The following is a 20,280-nucleotide window of genomic DNA, read 5'->3' as shown; positions in this document are numbered from 1 at the left end:
ATACATTTTAACAAGAAGAGTCTTGAATAAAAAGGTAACATTCATTCTCCACTATCACTGATGACTAAAAATGCTCCGCAGAAGAATGTCTGATAGGACAAATTAAATAAATGATTGACAGATTCCAATGGCACAGGCTAAGGCTGACCAATTGGGTGAGTAGAACAGAAATTTGGGTGGACATTGCTCACCCCTACTCATTCCTAGGTACAGCCGTGTCTACAACCCCAACATTGTAGGAACAGCTTCATCACTGATATCCCTGAGAATTCTAGGTAAACATAATAATTACTATTAATATTTCTTAGGAATGTTGTATTATTATGAATTATTATACCTTACAATAAGATTTCTCTTCATTATTTATATTTACGTAGCAGATCCTTTTTTCCAAAGTGACATACAAGATAGGTAGCATACGGCTATCAATGAACAAACATGACAAGCACTTCTAAGCTAAGCTGCCAATTAGGGACCATGATTCATCAGCATGTCCATTACATTGGACAGATAGAAGAAAATATGGAAGTTCAGAGAGAACATGAATTCTAATTATTTTTTCTTCCTGTTATTCTTCTTGTAATCATGAGATAACTTTCTTGTGATCTTGAGAACAACTTTTGCTAACTTAAAATCACAACATTAAGTTGTATTGAGATAAACTCCCTATTTGAACCCTATAATGAAGGTTAATAATCAGTCTTACTCAAATTGTTTCTGTCCATTACTTCTGTTCATTATCTAGTAGAGATCTAATGAGTAGAAATCATTAGGCTAACTAGAGGTCTATGATTATGTTCTCTCAATTACAGATTAAATACACAGTGAAGCAGGCAGTCATGTCAGTCACCTATAGTCCTGGTCACCATTATTGGCACCCTTTTATTCTTTACATAACCAGCAGAATATAATCAAAATAAATGAAAATGTAATTTTTTTTAATCAGAATATTTTCATTGGGTAAATGATAAATGGATTGCATTGATATAGCACTTTTCTACTCACACAATACAAGCACTCAAAGTGCTTTATAATTCATGCCTCACATTCACACACCAGAGGTGGAGGCTGCCATGCAAGGTGCCAACCTGCTCACCAGGAGCAATTTGGGGTTCAGTGTCTTGTTGAAGTACACTTCAATGGAGTCAGAAAGAACCGGGACACAAACCTGCAACTCTCCAGTTGCTGAACGATAGATAGCACTACCTCCTGCACCACCATCACCCCACCCTCTGGGTGTCCAGAGTACTTTCTTTAACCAAAAAAATATTATTTTTCAATTTACATGTAGTAATTTCAATAAAGAAACAGTAAATTGTACATCCTTTGGCAGTGATTACTACCTCCAAACTTTTGTCTATAAGCTTCTTGCCCATCAGCTGAAATTTTTTCCCACTTTTCCTTTTCAAAGTTCTTGAATTTTTGCAGGATTCCATTTCCCATTGGCAGATTTCAGCTCTCTTTAAAGAATGTCAACGTGATTGAGATCAGGACTCATTGCTGACCACTTTAAAACGCTCCACTTTTTGCTTTTCAAACATTCTTGTGTGCTTTTGGATCTGTGCATTGGATCTTTGTTTTGCTGGAGAACCCAAAAGCTAGACTTAAACCTAGTTTTCCTACAGTGTAGCACATTTTGCTCTAAAATCCCATAGTAATCGTCTGATTTCATGATTCCTGTAATATGGTGAAGGCCTCCAGTGCCAGAGGCGGCAAAGCAGCCAAACAATATTATGGATCTTCCATTATGCTTAGCTGTAGGTAGGGTGTTCTTTTCAAGGCCAGTGTCATTGCAATCTTTCTGTTCTTCTAGTTCTTTCCTTGTATTGTTTTTTAAAATTATTGTTGTGCATCATTTTCTGTTCTGTACCAAACATAAATGTCTGTAGACCACAGTTGCTTCACTATTCTTTTGCTTTCTAGAAGATATTCTACATGTTGCACTTAAATTTCATTGGTGCCAATAATGGTGCCTAGAACTGCATGTCACCACATCAGGAAAAAAAAAATGAAAGTCGTCATCTTGACATAACGGAAAGAAAAAAGACAGTAATGAGTATGCTCTCTGGATTTCCGTACGAAACATCACCTCTAGATTTATCTTTGCTCCTCCTGACAGCCCGGGTTAGACAGACTAAATTAGACACCTATTAATTCCTTCAGGAGTCTTCAAAGCATACACATGCACCCTGTAATTTAGAAATGGTAATTGAGTCCTAACACAAAAATGTCATATCATGAAAATGACAGCAACTATCCCTTGGGAAACAAACAAATATAGAAATTCCCAACAAGCAAGCCCCCAGAGGGAAAAAATCCCAAGATTTTCACATCAATTATTCATTATGTGATATACATTGGGGTCTCTATTAAGTAAATATCTAGAGAGTGCATAAAAATGATTTTATTCTGTTTCCTCAGTGTTGCTTCTTCCTTTGTTCAGCTGCATTGACAGAAACTCCCAAAAGCTACATTTTAAGAGGAAATTTTGGTTCCAAAACAATAAATCACAACTGTGACAGTGTTTAATATAGCTACTGAAATCTATCTGTTCTTACTTCCTCCTACATACTCAGTATACCCCATTTTTTGAGTTCCACAAGAGCTCCTACCAGGCTTGGAAACAGCTTCTCCTGCAGCAGTAGTGCGGCCATCATTTTTGGTCAATTCACAAAATTCTGATGTATTTCAGAGATGTCCTCAGTGAATTCAGATTAAAAGCATTAATGATGAGGAGCTAATCTTTTATCTCATATCATTATCATTCCTTGAAAATTTATGTTTTGTGCCCTTAGCGAGTACTGACTTACCTATATCTGGACTGTCACTTATCACCTATTTCTAGACCAAGATTATTCTTCTAATACAAGTGTTAAATACCCATTCCAGCTCAGAGCAACTAATTATAAACTTGACCTTTTCTAAACCAGGAAAGGTCATTTGAGAACACTGTAGTTGTCTTTTGCAATGAAGACATGGATTCTCCTGGATGCTATGAGAGCAAAAAGCGGAGAACAAACACAAATATAAAAGAAAACATACAATGGGAAAGGAGCAGACTTGGGCCCAGACCATGACAGGCAGTGGGGGGGATCTGTAAAATTTTGCATGATGAAGCAGCGGGACACATTAAGCCTTCTTTATTTTGAGAGAAACCAGCCAGCCACAGTGGGTGACTACACAGTGAGCTCTGGAACAGCCCCCAGCAAGGCAGCTATTTGCAGGCAAAACCAAAGGCTCTTCCATCATGCTACAAATCAGTTAGCTTTGGGCGTCAGGGCCTGGGACAGCAGAAGCTCCGAGGGGCTTAATGAAATGATGTTTTGCAGCAAAGCAGCACATCTTGGTAAGTGCCTCCCATGGCCAGCACAGTCCACGAGGAATGGGTCTGGAATGGTGAAAATCTGATTTCTCTCTATAAGCAAACTGATGCTTTGTTTATACATTGCACAATTGCCGACAACTATATTTACTATTTGATGCTGATGGACAATGTTGTGAAAATGTGCTATATAAAAATAAACTGAATTGAAATGAATTGAATTTTTAAATCCCAACCACATCCAATGAAAATCTTTTGATGTCCACCATTCTTCCCTGAATGAATATAGAGAATAAAGTTGGGCAGCACTCTTCAAAATAGCTGCCTACTGGGTAGTGAAGTGGTAAAGTACATGGACAATGTCTGTTCAGGAAGGAGCACTGAAGTTACAGCCTCAACTGAGAAGCTTCAGCTGCTCCAGTGAGACACACAGCTGTCAAATCAGCAACTATAAAGATCATCACTCAAAGATAAATGCCAAATGTCTGTAACACATACACAATTACCATTTCTAAATTATATGCTTTGAAGGCTCCTGAAGGAATTAATAGGTGTCTAATTCAGTCTGTCTTACTCTGGCTGTCAGGAGGAACAAAAATAATTCTAGAGATGATGTTTCTTACAGAAATCCAGAGAGCATATTCATTATTGTCTTTTTTCTTTCCGTTATTTCGAGATCACCTTATTTTCCTATTTTCAACTTATTGTGATCTTGACATAATACAATTACATAAGAGGATGAAAAATTTACTTCAAGTATGATTCAGGAGTAGACATTATTCCATCATATGCATAACTCCAGTCATCCTTTCTGCTTTTGCAGTGCATACGTAAACTTTTTAGGTTTTGAAAGTGCCCAAAATAAATGAATATATGAATAAATGAATGACAAATGGACGAAGAGCCTCATCGCACAACAGAACCTCTTGTGCACACCTTGGGTATTGATAAGCACTGTGGCATTATGCATGCCCAGCTGAGAAAAAGCTCACTTGGGAAACATGCTTTTGTTTTAAATATACAGTAAATTCCAGAACAGAGATAAATCAGTCTGCAAATGATGGAAGATGGACACTGGAACTGTCATAGTTTCATTAAAGCGTTCCACAGGACATTTTGCAGAGACACTATAAAGCTATCAGAATACATTGTGGCTAAATGGTACTTCCTTAGCTCGGTATAAGAAATCTGAGATCCTAAATGAATGGAAGATGAATGCTGTCACACCCAGTCGTCCGATCCTTCCGTGTACCATGCCACCTCGTTAACCTCATGTGAAATCCCGATGTTACCAGCTGTTTCTTGTTGTTTCATTAAGTCATGTGTATTTAAGTCCACGTCAGAGTATTGTCAGGATTGCGGGTTCAGCCGGCAGGCGAACGGGCAGGCAAGCTGGCAGAGAGGCGAAAGTCGGGGGAAACTGGGGATTTATTAAAGGAATCAGGGTAATAGCGACTGGAAAACATCTGACATCGACTATCATCAATGACGGACCAAAACCAAGGCAAGACATGGACTGAAATAGACAAAACTGGGCGAAAATAATCAAACAGCTGGGCAAAATCTGGGAAGCACACGTGGATAATCAGGGGGCGTGGCACACACGAGGATCGGACGAGCCGGGCATGGCAAGTATGTACCCCAGTTCCGTCATTGAAGTCTTTTGCCGTTTGTTCCTCGTTTCACTGTTTGCTTTCTGTTCTGCCAAATGAACTCCTCGTTCCTGGATCCCCGTCTCCCCGACCCTGATTCCCTGCTCGGCCGACGGTGCATAACAAATGCACTGAAAGGATTGTATTATTTATTAAATAATAATCATCCTAGTTGACTGCAATTTCAATCACAAAAAATAATAACTTTAACTATAGATTTTGCTACTGTCTAATCAAGAATCAAAGATTCTGGCTAGCTGCAGAAACTGGGAAGAACATAATCATACTTATACGTGTGAACATTTAGAAGCATTTTCAAAAGATGGGATCAGTTTTAAATGATTTATTAGATTAAAATAATTCAATAATGAATTCCTTGAAAAAGTCAAATTTGTGGAGGAAAATGATGTGATGCCCAAGTTAAACATCCTACAATTAATGGCAAATAAATGAATTTGCTATTTGACATTCAGGGTCTACTGGCCAACCATGAGGGTTGAATGGGGGAACCTGATTTTTTACAGCCAAATTCAGAAAACAGAAGCAGGCTGTTACACAGGCAGAAAACACAGAATCTTTCTGGAAGCTGCAGAAAGCAAAAATCAGCAAGGGCTTTAATAAGGGCGAAGAGAGAGGGCAGAAGGTGTCACAGCCATCCAAAGCCTTCGATAGTTTCGCCAAGCCTTTATCAGACAGACTGTTACTGCCCCAGGGTCGGTGATTTCTGCTAATATTCTACCACCAGTTTTTTTTTTTTAATGGATAGTCATTCCACTCACACAACACTTCTGCTGAGATAGTAACAGACACTAATTGGACTTTACCTTTGAATCCCCAAGGACTACCATGCTGGCCCGGTCTTTGTTGAATTCCGCTGACCTTGCGTCCTTGACCAAAACCTTGGCTGCTACGTCACTGGCAGTGAAAAGTGTGCTGAACCGAGACTGTCTTGTTTATAACCAGAGACTCAACACATATGTAATGAAGATGACAGACAGGAATCCATCACTGTCTCCTTAACAATGTGCCTGGCAGGCTGCCATCACCTTGCTATTGGCAAGCTGTTATTTTCAGTGTACAATCTAAAAAGCAATCCTATTGCACTGGGTGGGTTGTCAAGAGCTATATTACTGTCTGTGTGATTCTTCTGTCAAACACAGGCCAAATCTGAGGCTGAAATTGTGTGCATATCCAAATCAGAAGCTAAAATTCTGTTTTCCATAAACACATCAATTCTGCTTGTGTTGTTTTACTGATATCAATCATGCAAACATACTCACAAGAGACTGAATAGGAGGCTTGAAAGGTGAGTGGACCAGCACAACCGGACATATCTCAAGTTCAATTCTGCTGCCTCGTATGACAACAAAATAATTTTAGTTTGTAGTGAATGAAGGGTTCAACATTCCTGTCTTCATTCAGTTGTGTGAAACGCTTGTAAAATGAATCAGATATAAGGAAACTCAGTGGGGATTCAACTGTGACAAAAGGCAGGAGCTAAAACGTGCACTGCAGCAAAATATGCAAATGGCTCAATAGCAGCTGAAGGCTCTTCACAATCCTTTGTCTGACGATTTAAATTGTGATCTCAGGTTCAACGCTGCCATTAAAAAACAAAGCTCTCATTCCAGCTGAATGCCTGCTCTTGTGTGTTTTATTTAGACCATCTTTGCTGTGTATTATCAGTAAATAGTGTCCCTTATATTAGGATTTGAGTTGCCTTTATCTGTAGGACTGAATAATTTAAATCTGATTGTTGTCACTTTACTTCAAGCAATCACCAAAATGCATATAGATACCTTCATAATGCATAATAATGCATTCATAAAGTTAAACATGGCTATTAATTAATAATACTATTAATAAAAAGGCATAACACATTATATCCATGTTTATCATGCATTATGAATGCTCTGTAAAGCTCTCATCTATAATGCCCCATAGATATCTTCATAATGCATTATAGAGGTCAGTATAAGGAAAAACTGTCAACAGAGTGTTACTTGGAACGAAAACTGGTTAACAGACAGGAAGCAGCGGGTAGTTATTAGAGGCACAATGTCACAGTGGGCCTACGTTCATAGTGGGGTACCGCAGGGTTCAATTTTAGGACCACTACTGTTCCTAATTTACATTAATGATATTGACACCAATACATACAGTAAACTGGCTAAATCTTCAGACGACACCAAGGTGGGTGGTGTAGCAGATACTAAATTAGCAGCACAAGAGGCTACAATGGGATCTTGATCTAATTAGGGACTGGGCTCATACCTGGCAGATTAAATTTAACATATATAAATGTAAGGTAATCCATGCAGAGAGCAGAAATATAAAGTACAGATATTTTATGGGTTCCACTGAAATAAAGGTAGCTGATTATGAGAAAGACCTCGGTATGTATGTTGATGCTTCCATGTCCCACACTCGCCAGCACAGTCCACAAGGAATGGGTCTGGAATGGTGAAAATCTGTGGAGATCCAGGTATAAAAGATTCTAACAGGTCTGGATGCTGTTCAGCCAAATGGCTACTTCAGTATTAGTTTAAATACTAGAACTCGTGGCCATAGGTGGAAATTAGCGGGAGAAAATTTTAAACTGAACAGAGGTGGAAATTTCAGGTCCAGAAAGTACAAATCCAGACCAGGATTTTGTTTCAACCAACCTTTGGAGTACTCTGTAACTATGACTCTTTATGCTCAACTGATCGGCTGAAGATAAATCATGGTCCAGATTTGTACTTTCTGTACCTGAAATTTCCACCTCTGAAACTGAATTTGAGAAAACACTTCTTTACACAGCATGTAGTTAGAGTATGGAATTGTCTTCCTGCTAGTGTAGTGCAAGCTAAAACAGTGGGTTCCTTTAAATCAGAGCTAGATACAGTAAGATTTTAACAACTCAGAGCTATTAGTTAAGTTCTTCCAAAACGAGCTTGATGGGCCGAGTGGCTTGTAAATTTCTTATGTTCTTATGTTCTAATGTACTGCGTGGAGATTTGTGATGTGATGGACTGGTACCCTATTTAGGGTGTTTCCAGCCCTGTGTCCTGTGCTGCCTGAGATATACTTCAGACTTACCACAACCCTATATGGGGTATGCTATTATAGAAGTAGACAGGCAGATGGATGGATCTATCTGTTCATCCATCATCTTCCTTCTGCTTTCCCTAGACAAAGGGGGGAGGGGGGGCTGGAGTCTATCACAGACAACACAAGGCACTATACAGGGGTACAGCCTGGAAGGAATGCCAGTCTATCCCAGGGTACATACACACACAGTCACACACAATGTAATTGATCAGCCTAATTGCAGGATAAAACATATAGCAGAGGTGGGGCTCCAACCGCCAAAATGTTCTCCTGCTAATTTCCACCTATGGCCACGAATTATAGTATTTAAACTAATATTGAAGTAACTATTTGGCTGAATAGTATCCAGACCTGGTAGAATCTTACAGTATATACAGTACCTGGATCATCTCCCTCCTTAATCTCCTTTGATTGAGGCTGAACAGATTCAGCTAAGCTAATCTAACCTCATAAGCATTCTTCTAAGACCAGGAATCATTCTTGTAGCCCTATGTTGAACACGTTCTAAGACAGCAATGTTCTTCTTAAGGTATGGTGACCAAACCTGCACACAGTATTCTAGGTGGGATCTTACCAAGGAATTGCATAATCGTAGCATCACCTCCCTTGACTTAAACTCCACACAGCTAGAGATGTAACCCAACATTCTATTTGCCTTTTTTATTGCTTCCTCACACTGGCGAGAGTAGGACATGGAAGCATCAACATACACACTGAGATCTTTCTCGCAATCAGCTACCTTTATTTCAGTGGAACCCATATAATATCTGTACTTTATATTTCTGCTCTCTGAATGTATTACCTTACATTTGTCAAAAATCATCTGAATCATCTGATCAGGATGCATGGCAATGTTTCTGGACAACAAGGCATTTCCTTTATGGCTTGGCTGCCAAAAACAAATTCCAGTAACATGGCAGTATAAAAACAGCCCTGAAAATGAGGGATGCATGAGAGAGTGGAGAAAAGGTGAATTAAAGGACTTTAAGGTGGTTCCTCTGAAATGGCAAGCATCCATCGCAGATCTGTTCAGCAGCGGGAGACAGCGCAAACTCTGAGGCTCACGGAGACGCCAGCACGATGCAAGAGCCAGCCTTCATCTGCCAGCCCACTGACTCAACTTGCCTCTCAGTGCCAGTTGCGCCCGGCGGGTGAGCATTTGAACATAGACATGGATTGGTGGCGGGGGTGGGTTGGGTGAAAACCTGTCCCAAAGTCCTTTAATTAAGCAATGTCCTCAAACCTCCCACCAAAGGTGAAAGTGCTTTAGACAAACAAATGGGGACGGCAGGGAAGCAGGGCTCCTCGGCATAAAGCACAAGGTCAGAAAAGATAAATTAGGCTTTATTTACCATTTATACAAGAACGAGTACAAGTAAACACACCTCACCTTGCTCTCCTTTGTTGAGACACACACATATAAATATGCAGGTGAGAGTGCAACTTGGGGTCTGAGCACAGGGTCAGCTATTTATCTGGCCCCCTCAGAGCATTTTTCTGGAGGTTAAGGACCTTGCACATAGGCCCAACCGTGATGTGACTATGCTGCCAAGCACGGGATCCAAATCAGTGACCTTCCGATCACAAGTACAGAGACTTAACCCTCTGAGGCTGTTCTGCGTTTTGCGAAGGCAGAGGAAGTCAGTGGGACTCATCGCTCTCAGCTGGAGGCCACGGCCGCTGATACATTCTTATTCATGTCACATGCTGCATGGGTCCCTGCCCGACCAGTGCTAACCCCGGCCCTGCACATCCTCTGTGGTACATGCGGAAACTTAAAGCCCATTATCTTTCAGCTATAAATAAAAGAAACAAAATCTACCGTGATTCATGTTTTTAAATCCTGCAGAGTGGTATTTAATTTGCCAAAGCGCTGCTGGTTAAACACAGTGAAGTTTGGGACACAGCCACCCGAACCTGCCCCCCAGCATTTGGAGACTGGTGGTATTATACAACTAATTGATTACTCCATTTTAAAATTAAATGGGTGTTTTCCATTCTTTTAATGAACTGTTCTTTTCTTTTGATCCACTTTGGTCACATGACTTCCCTTGTAAAGTGTATCACTTCAGTATTAAACAGAAATTATTTGGTCAGGACTCCACCAATCCAGAGAAAAGGGAAATCTTCAGATTAATAAGAAACAAAAATTGTACATGCATAAATTACTTCAGTGGACAATGTACCCTTTGGCAGAGATGAAGATTAGGGGAGAGCCATCTGACAAGTATCACCATCCATCCATCCATCCATCCATCCATCCAACCATCCATCTAACCATCCCTCCATCCATTTTCCTGTCAATTATCCAGTAAATAAATACATACTAATAAAGTGATTGCTACTTGGCTCTTCTGTTTAACTTCCTTATTATTAATCAGCTGTTTTAATTTAGCAGATTAAGAAATACACTTCAGTAGGAATTACAGTACAAGTTATTCCAGTGAGAACATTAAACAAGCACATGTTTATGACAACAAAACCACTAATTATTCATTTCTGTTTGAGTTTTCTGCAATCCAAATCCCAACACAGCAAGAAAATGTTGGGGAGAGAACGTTCTTGCTGCAACGCCGTGGTCTGAGGCTGTGGGGTTTCTTTGTGATACTCACCGCGGGCTCAACCTCACGGCTGTCACTGGCATCATCGCTCTTATGGTGACCGGCAGCCAAGCGCGAGCTCTTCCGGTGGCTGGTGTCAGTCCCTCCTGCCTGCTTCTCCGCATCTGAGGGATGACGGGTACATCAGACACACACGGACAAGCCTGCTTCATTTTCCCTACAGTTTCCCAGGCAAAAAAATAAGAAAATTATGAATCACCATGAGAACGAGACAGTAAGCACAGGAAGACAATCATAAAGATTATTTGGCTATTGGTCTGGTTTACTGTTACTATTGTTGTTTACTGTTGGCCTGCTCCATTAGTCATTTAGAATGATCCATTCATCTTCCAGCCGCTTACATAGTAAAGGAGAACACCGGGGACACGATGCCAGCCCATCTGAGGACTGGCACAGGCATGCACATGCATACACAATCGCACACTATAGGCATACACAATCGCACACTATGGGCATAAACAATCGCACACTGTGGGCATCCACAATCGCACACTATGGGCATACACAATCGTATACTATGGGCATACACAATCGAACACTATAGGCATACACAATCGCACACTGTGGGCAAACACAATCGCACACTATGGGCATACACAATCGTATACTATGGGCATACACAATCGAACACTATAGGCATACACAATCGCACACTGTGGGCAAACACAATTGCTCACTATGGGCATACACAATCACACACTATGGGCATACACAAGCACGCACTATGGGCATACACAATCGCACACTGTGGGCATACACAATCGCACACTACAGGCACACACAATAGCACTCTATGGGCACACACAATCGCACACAATAGGCATACACAATCGCACACTATGGGCATACACAATTGCACACTATGGGCATACACAATCGCACACTACGGGCACACACAATAGCACACTGTGCGCATAAACAATCGCACACTGTGGGCATACACAATCGCACACTATGGGCATACACAATCGCACACTGTGGGCATACACAATCGTACACTGTGGGCATACACAATTGCACACTATGGGCACACACAAGTGCACACTATAGGCACACACAATCGCTCACTATGGGCATACACAATCACACACTATGGACATACACAATCACACACTATGGGCATACACAATCGTACACTGTGGGCACACACAATCGCACACTGTGGGCATACACAGTCGCACACTGTGGGCATACACAATCGCACACTATGGGCACACACAAGCACACACTATAGGCACACACAATCGCACACTGTAGGCATACACAATCGCTCACTATGGGCATACACAATCACACACTATGGACATACACAATCACACACTATGGGCATACACAATCGTACACTATAGGCATACACAATCGCACACTGTGGGCATACACAATCGCACACTGTGGGCATACACAAGCGCACACTATAGGCACACACAGTCACACACTGTGGGCATACACAATCGCACACTATGGGCATACACAATCGCACACTATGGGCATACACAAGCGCACACTGTGGACATACACAATCGCACACTGTGGGCATACACAAGCGCAGACTATAGGCATACACAATCGCACACTGTGGGCATACACAATCGCACACTGTGGGCATACACAATCGCACACTATGGGCATACACAATCGCACACTGTGGGCATACACAATCGCACACTGTGGGCATACACAATCGTACACTGTGGGCATACACAATTGCACACTATGGGCACACACAAGTGCACACTATAGGCACACACAATCACACACTGTGGGCATACACAATCGCACACTGTGGGCATACACAATCGCACACTGTGGGCATACACAATCGTACACTGTGGGCATACACAATTGCACACTATGGGCACACACAAGTGCACACTATAGGCACACACAATCGCTCACTATGGGCATACACAATCACACACTATGGACATACACAATCACACACTATGGGCATACACAATCGTACACTGTGGGCACACACAATCGCACACTGTGGGCATACACAATCGCACACTGTGGGCATACACAATCGCACACTATGGGCACACACAAGCACACACTATAGGCACACACAATCGCACACTGTAGGCATACACAATCGCTCACTATGGGCATACACAATCACACACTATGGACATACACAATCACACACTATGGGCATACACAATCGTACACTATAGGCATACACAATCGCACACTGTGGGCATACACAATCGCACACTGTGGGCATACACAAGCGCACACTATAGGCACACACAGTCACACACTGTGGGCATACACAATCGCACACTATGGGCATACACAATCGCACACTATGGGCATACACAAGCGCACACTGTGGACATACACAATCGCACACTGTGGGCATACACAAGCGCAGACTATAGGCATACACAATCGCACACTGTGGGCATACACAATCGCACACTGTGGGCATACACAATCGCACACTATGGGCATACACAATCGCACACTGTGGGCATACACAATCGCACACTGTGGGCATACACAATCGTACACTGTGGGCATACACAATTGCACACTATGGGCACACACAAGTGCACACTATAGGCACACACAATCACACACTGTGGGCATACACAATCGCACACTGTGGGCATACACAATCGCACACTATGGGCACACACAAGCACACACTATAGGCACACACAATCGCACACTGTAGGCATACACAATCGCTCACTATGGGCATACACAATCACACACTATGGACATACACAATCACACACTATGGGCATACACAATCGTACACTGTGGGCACACACAATCGCACACTGTAGGCATACACAATCGCACACTGTGGGCATACACAATCGTACACTGTGGGCATACACAATTGCACACTATGGGCACACACAAGTGCACACTATAGGCACACACAATCACACACTGTGGGCATACACAATCGCACACTGTGGGCATACACAATCGCACACTATGGGCACACACAAGCACACACTATAGGCACACACAATCGCACACTGTAGGCATACACAATCGCTCACTATGGGCATACAAAATCACACACTATGGACATACACAATCACACACTATGGGCACACACAATCGTACACTGTGGGCACACACAATCGCACACTGTGGGCATACACAATCGCACACTGTGGGCATACACAATCGCACACTATGGGCACACACAAGCACACACTATAGGCATACACAATCGCACACTGTAGGTATACACAATCGCTCACTATGGGCATACACAATCACACACTATGGACATACACAATCACACACTATGGGCATACACAATCGTACACTATAGGCATACACAATCGCACACTGTGGGCATACACAATCGCACACTATAGGCACACACAGTCACACACTGTGGGCATACACAATCGCACACTATGGGCATACACAAGCGCACACTATGGGCATACACAAGCGCACACTGTGGACATACACAATCGCACACTATGGGCATACACAAGCGCAGACTATAGGCATACACAATCGCACACTGTGGGCATACACAATCGCTCACTATGGGCATACACAATCACACACTATGGACATACACAATCACACACTATGGGCATACACAATCGTACACTATAGGCATACACAATCGCACACTGTGGGCATACACAATCGCACACTGTGGCCATACACAAGCGCACACTATAGGCACACACAGTCACACACTGTGGGCATACACAATCGCACACTATGGGCATACACAAGCGCACACTATGGGCATACACAAGCGCACACTGTGGACATACACAATCGCACACTATGGGCATACACAAGCGCAGACTATAGGCATACACAATCGCACACTGTGGGCATACACAAGCGCAGACTATAGGCATACACAATCGCACACTGTAGGCATACACAATCGCTCACTATGGGCATACACAATCACACACTATGGACATACACAATCACACACTATGGGCATACACAATCGTACACTGTGGGCATACACAATCGCACACTGTGGGCATACACAATCGCACACTGTGGGCATACACAAACGCACACTATAGGCACACACAGTCACACACTGTGGGCATACACAATCGCACACTATGGGCATACACAAGCGCACACTATGGACATACACAATCGCACACTATGGGCATACACAAGCGCAGACTATAGGCATACACAATCGCACACTGTGGGCATACACAAGCGCAGACTATAGGCATACACAATCGCACACTATGGGCATACACAATCGCACACTATGGGCATACACAATCGCACACTATGGGCATACATAAGCGCACACTATAGGCACACACAATCATAATACAGAGGCACCAGTTCTACTAACTGCATGTGTCTGAACTGCAGTGGGAAACTGAAGTAACACAGGGAGAGTCTGCAAACTCATACAGGGCTAGGGCTGAAACCCAGAGCCACACCCCTGCAGGTGGGAGCCACCGCACGCAGGGAATAGGGTTTAGGCAAAAGGGAAAATTATGAAAGTTTTTAGAATACTAGCACAATTTCTGCCAGCCATGTTTGCTAAATCTTCAATTGTATATCAATAGTTCTGAAAAAGTTACTGTTGTGCTTGATAGCTATATACTTTATATTATATATTTTATCCATTCACAGCTTTTTAAACTCCATGACAATGCCCTGTATTATGCAGATTGCAATTTTTTATTCCTACAATTCATAGACATAGATTTATAATTAATTCATACCAATTAACGTCATGGAGCCTGAATTTGACCACGGCCTTGGATGAATCATGGAGCACCACACCAACCCCTTCTTCCAGAAAAACAAAGCTGTTTGGAGGAGGCAACATAGATACGGGTAGAGGAGTGCTGAGGAACCTTCAACCACTAGTGATACTCATAAGAGAGATAGCGAAAGGGGCCATTATCCAGGAAGGGATGAGGGTCCAGATGAATGCATCTGGTCCTGACAGGCTTGCAGATGGATTAGAGGACACTTTGTTTTACAAATGCCTCACATTTTTGAAAGGATATTTGTGTTTCTAGTTTAGCAGGATATTGCATTAGAGATCCCCGGCAGATAGGTTGCTCAGAGCTTGACAGATGGAAGAGCTGTGAAAAAGAACAAAAAATAAATAAATAAACTAAGATGGATAAGACAGATATGAGTTGAGTCAGCTTCATTTTTTAAAAGATACTCCAAATATCCACTAAAGCTGAATGTTTGGTTATAAAATGCCAACAGCAGGTTGAATAACACTTCACAGGTTATCATGGCTTGAGCATAAATATTCCTGCAGGAAAACCCAATCCAAAAATCCATCCTCAAACACCACCCAGAGAAAAGCAAATTTGTTGATCCCTCATACGTCATTTTGCACATTACAAGGGCCCTGAAAATTACACGCGCTCTGAATGTTGGAGGCGCGTGGCTGATGATCAATCTGTGGCATATAAAAATGAAGGAAGAATGAAATGGAAAATGATGCAGCTTCACCAGCCTTGCTGCAGCCATACAACAATGGAAATGATCTTATTTACTTGTACATTTAACAGAGCTGCATGGGTCTAATACAGGGGGTTTCTAGGAGACGGCAACAGTGATACCTATGAAAAGAGCATTGGAGAGCTTTGTGTTACACAAAAACAGCAGAGATATGGGCAGGCCCAGACAGGTTAAATATGTTGACTTTAAATGAAAAACGAATAATGCAGTTGGGTAGCACAAATAGGTGGTTAGAAGGAATCTGCAAATTCTCCAACATGAGGGCTCTCCGCACTGCACCATCACATGCATGCAAAATAACCTTAATAAAATATTCAAGATACTGTCATCAGGTTAAGGGGTCAGTAATGATAACAGAGGGCTATCTCCAGACTGGGGATGCAACAGAGGCATAGTTCACCCTTGATTTAATTTGCAAAATGTGATGAGGGTTTATATGTGTAGCTGCCATCTATGAAACCCATTTGACCAATTGTATCAACATCCGAATTTGCATTGGGGCTCATTTCACCTGCTTTGCTCATGTCCTTCGTGAGCTGAAGGCCTCATGAGGTTCTTTGAAAACAAAACAAGCTAGTAAATGTGAAATTTATAAAAGATTAAAAAGATCAGCAGAGAACGGCTACAAAATGGCCACCAAAATAAGGCTGTCATGTCTAGAATTATGACATCATGTTAACAGAGTGATGCAGCTGCGTTATGTTGGCTAATGGGTTTTAGACACCGACAATAAAGCTGAAGCGTAATAAAACATTTTATCACCAGGAATCAACAATGAAAACAAGGGCTACAGGCAACATTTACTGTAAGCGGTGGCTTTGGTTACTTTTCTGCCGCCTGCACTCCAGGCATGACATGTATACAAGGCATACAGCAGAAATCATTATTCATTAGGATAGACATCCAGAGGCAAATTCTAACAGAGATTTTAAGGACCAGAAACAAAGCAGAATATGAGGACTTGATATATGATCCAAGGTAAGAGCTCAGGAATAAAACTGACCAGCCCAGGCCAGTCCAGCGTGGCTTAAACAAGCCCAGAACGTGGAGGCGAATGGCTTCTTCATGAGCAAAATCAGTAAGATTATCACACAGCACAGCACAGCACAGCTGATGTATTATTCTCTTTGTTTTTACAGCTGGCACTGTCTGTTCCATAAAACAACACCATTAACATTTAATATATACCGTCCTTAAAAATGAAGAAATGCATTGGCATGAATATGATCTCACCCATTGCAAGACAGATGCTATCCAACATTACTGTAGCAATCTGACTAAACTGGCACATTAAAATTCATATCATAGTATCTCTTTGTGAAACTACAGAAGAAATAAACTTTTATCTGGTGGCTTTGAAGTAAATATAATAATAAAAAACAGTAGCTTAAACATATACATATCACCAGAATCAGAAATACCTTTATAAAACAGATCCCAGATCAGAGGAATGATAATTTGCACACTGCGTAAGTCATGCTTGAAAAGAGTGGCCCACTGTGCATATTTGCAGAGAGCTATGCATCCTTCAGAGAACAAAAACTGTTCTGTGCTCATAATGTGCATAAAGCAACTCCCTCTATAGATGAATTAAAAAGAAATCTGCAGGAATAAAACCAACACTGGTTATATTCACAGTTTTGTGGTTTTATTAACACACAGTTTTGGAGATCACCTGTTAATTGAAACAGGGTCATTTTTAAAAGCAGAAACAGTGGCAGCACACACCCCAAGGTTTATCCTTTCTCAGTTCCCTTGGTTAATGAAAGCTGGGATAGATCCATCGTCATTTTCTAAGCATTTGCTGAGGGATCTTAAAGCTGTCGCTCTAATGCTCATGCACTTCAATGTGTGTGAGCTTGAATGGTCCACATTTCAAAGGCTCCTGTCAGTCAGTACCCCTCGTAACCTGTAATTTAAAACCCTGTTTTCTGTATAAGATCCAGTTTTCTTTCAGTCCACTTTCCTACCCACACATCTGCCAACCAAGACTGAGCTCACATTCAGAAGAGCCTGTATGACAAGACCTTGTTGCAGACCTTCCCTCATATTTACAGGAGACTGGAAGTGTGGGAAAAATAGATGTATGTTACTGCCTGGTGAGCAATTATTTATGCTGAATTATAATGCTATTAACATGAGCTGTACTAGCAGTTCTATTACATTTATTTATAGTGGGAGAATGGTTGAGTTCTCTGTCCATCAAAGTAAGTGAGTTTTAAATGGACTGAAAGGGAGCCTTTACTAAACAGTCCCCCCCACCCTCACTGAAATAGAGGGAAGAGAGGGAAATAGAGGCTCCTTCCACAGTGCAGAGGCAGCAAAGACTGTGCTCCATTCTCTCCGTCTGGACTCGAGCCAAGGGGGAGGCCGAGTGGCCCCCAGGAGGCCTTAAGGAGCCACTCTGGGAGCCCCCCTCCCCCGTGGCTGCTGGCACGCCCGCCGGAGAGTAAAAAGCATCTGTGTCTCAGCCCCCAGCGGCTCCAATCCAAGTCTGGGGGGGGGGCTGGATTTAGTGACCTGGATTTAGCAATCGAGAAATTGTGCCAAGGAATCCTGCAATTGCATGGTCATTTAGCTGTAGACTAAGGCCTACTATCCACACTATGCTCATTATTCTGCGTCAGGTGCAGCTGACGACCTGTGATTATTTCAGCCTTTGTGACCAAGGCCTGCAGCAGTGTGCTTGTGAGCAACTAACTGCTCTCACACATAACTACCCATAATGGTCTGTTCCCTGCCCAGGACATAATGCCTGTTCTCTGTCTGTTCCTAGGAATCACTCAGCCATATGCCACAGCATCCCTGCCCAGCAAGCAGTTCCATCCAGGTACTGGGGCAGCTGAGACTGCTCTTGCCAAAACACTCATAGAAAGCCGACGTTGTGAGACAGTACCCAAGGGCAGAAGCACCTTCAAAGAACCTGCCAGGGGCTCAGGAGCAACACCGACAATGGTAATGCACCTCATATACTTACACTCAATGCATTAAAAAAAATCTGCCTAAAAATATCATTTAAAATATCAGAAAAGTATATTAGGGTGAACTTCAGATGCCCAAAACTTCCATGGAACCAACTGGACTAATGCATAGTGAAGCCCTTAAGCTGTAGGGTGACTGATGAGTCTTTCCACATTTAAGTGTACTTTTAATCATATCAGTAATGTGTTTACATTTTTTTGGCAGAAACGTTTGTCCAAAATGATATACGAGCGTGGCAGCAGCTTCCAGAGAGGCCAGAACTTACTGCGAAAGAGTATGGGTGAAACTCTACTTAAATCCTTACTGTATGTCAGAAATGCCATATAATACAGCCATAATATAATGAGGTCTGCAAATGTATAACGAAAATATCCACCCATCCACCCTTTTATCCTCCATAAACACCAATCCAGTACAGGGTCATGGTGAGGCAGAAGCTCCCAGAAAGCACTGTGTACAAAGCAAGGACATCCTCGGCGAGATTCCAGCCAGTTGCAGACCATGCACACATTATGGGCATTTCTGAGACACCTCATTGCCTGTGTGTGGAATGCTGGATGAAAACGGATTCTTCACGTATGGACCGTAATATATATGGAGCTTATATATAAAATAGAATAAAAGACAATATTACCCAGAATAGAATAAATCTCATTATTACTGGATTAAAAATACAAAGTTACACTTTGTTAATAATTTAAAGTTAATAATTACACTTTTGATATACAGTACCCAAGTCTGTTTTTCATTTTTACATCATATTAAAACATATACAAAGCTGTAGCATTCACAGGCTCTAAGAGAGAGAGGTAAGGAGCATGTGCTGATTACAGTGCGTTGCCGCACTCACCACACGATAAACCACCTCAGGGATGAGAACCTGAGTGCCGCCATGCGGCAGGTGATACCTCAGCACCAGACTAATCTGAATGGGAACTCTAAGATGACAATTAACAAATTTATGAAGAAAGCATTTGGAGACATCGCTGACACATCCAACACTTTCTGTTTCCAGTCAGCGAACCCTTTATCTGAATGTTTATTGTACAACAACGAAAGAAGAAATCTAGTGCTGGTTATGGAAAACTCACATTTAAGTCTAAAAAAACAAACCATACAGCAGTTTTTCAATGAA

General features: G+C 42.0%; 1 protein-coding gene across 2 annotated transcripts in view; it reads right to left on the bottom strand.

Annotated features, from left to right (window-relative positions):
• The window catches only part of LOC125704293 (N-acetyl-beta-glucosaminyl-glycoprotein 4-beta-N-acetylgalactosaminyltransferase 1-like), a 91,334-nt gene that overhangs the window by 57,101 nt on the left and 13,953 nt on the right, over window positions 1-20,280 (bottom strand). Inside the window, exons 1-2 of one of the 2 annotated variants that reach the window (XM_048969738.1) lie at window positions 15,401-15,594; window positions 10,680-10,792 (exon numbers count right to left, since the gene is read on the bottom strand). In XM_048969738.1, coding sequence (XP_048825695.1) covers window positions 10,680-10,792; window positions 15,401-15,449 — 162 coding nt within the window. In that variant the 5' untranslated portion in view covers window positions 15,450-15,594. Of the gene's footprint in view, window positions 1-10,679; window positions 10,793-15,400; window positions 15,595-20,280 lie in introns of those variants that run through there. The other variant, XM_048969737.1, reaches the window with a different exon arrangement.

The sequence above is a fragment of the Brienomyrus brachyistius genome, chromosome 11 (assembly GCF_023856365.1).
Source record: "Brienomyrus brachyistius isolate T26 chromosome 11, BBRACH_0.4, whole genome shotgun sequence".
NCBI lineage: Eukaryota > Metazoa > Chordata > Actinopteri > Osteoglossiformes > Mormyridae > Brienomyrus > Brienomyrus brachyistius.
The sequence above is the reverse complement of the archived record's forward strand: the minus strand, read 5'-3'. Positions and strand labels throughout refer to the sequence as shown.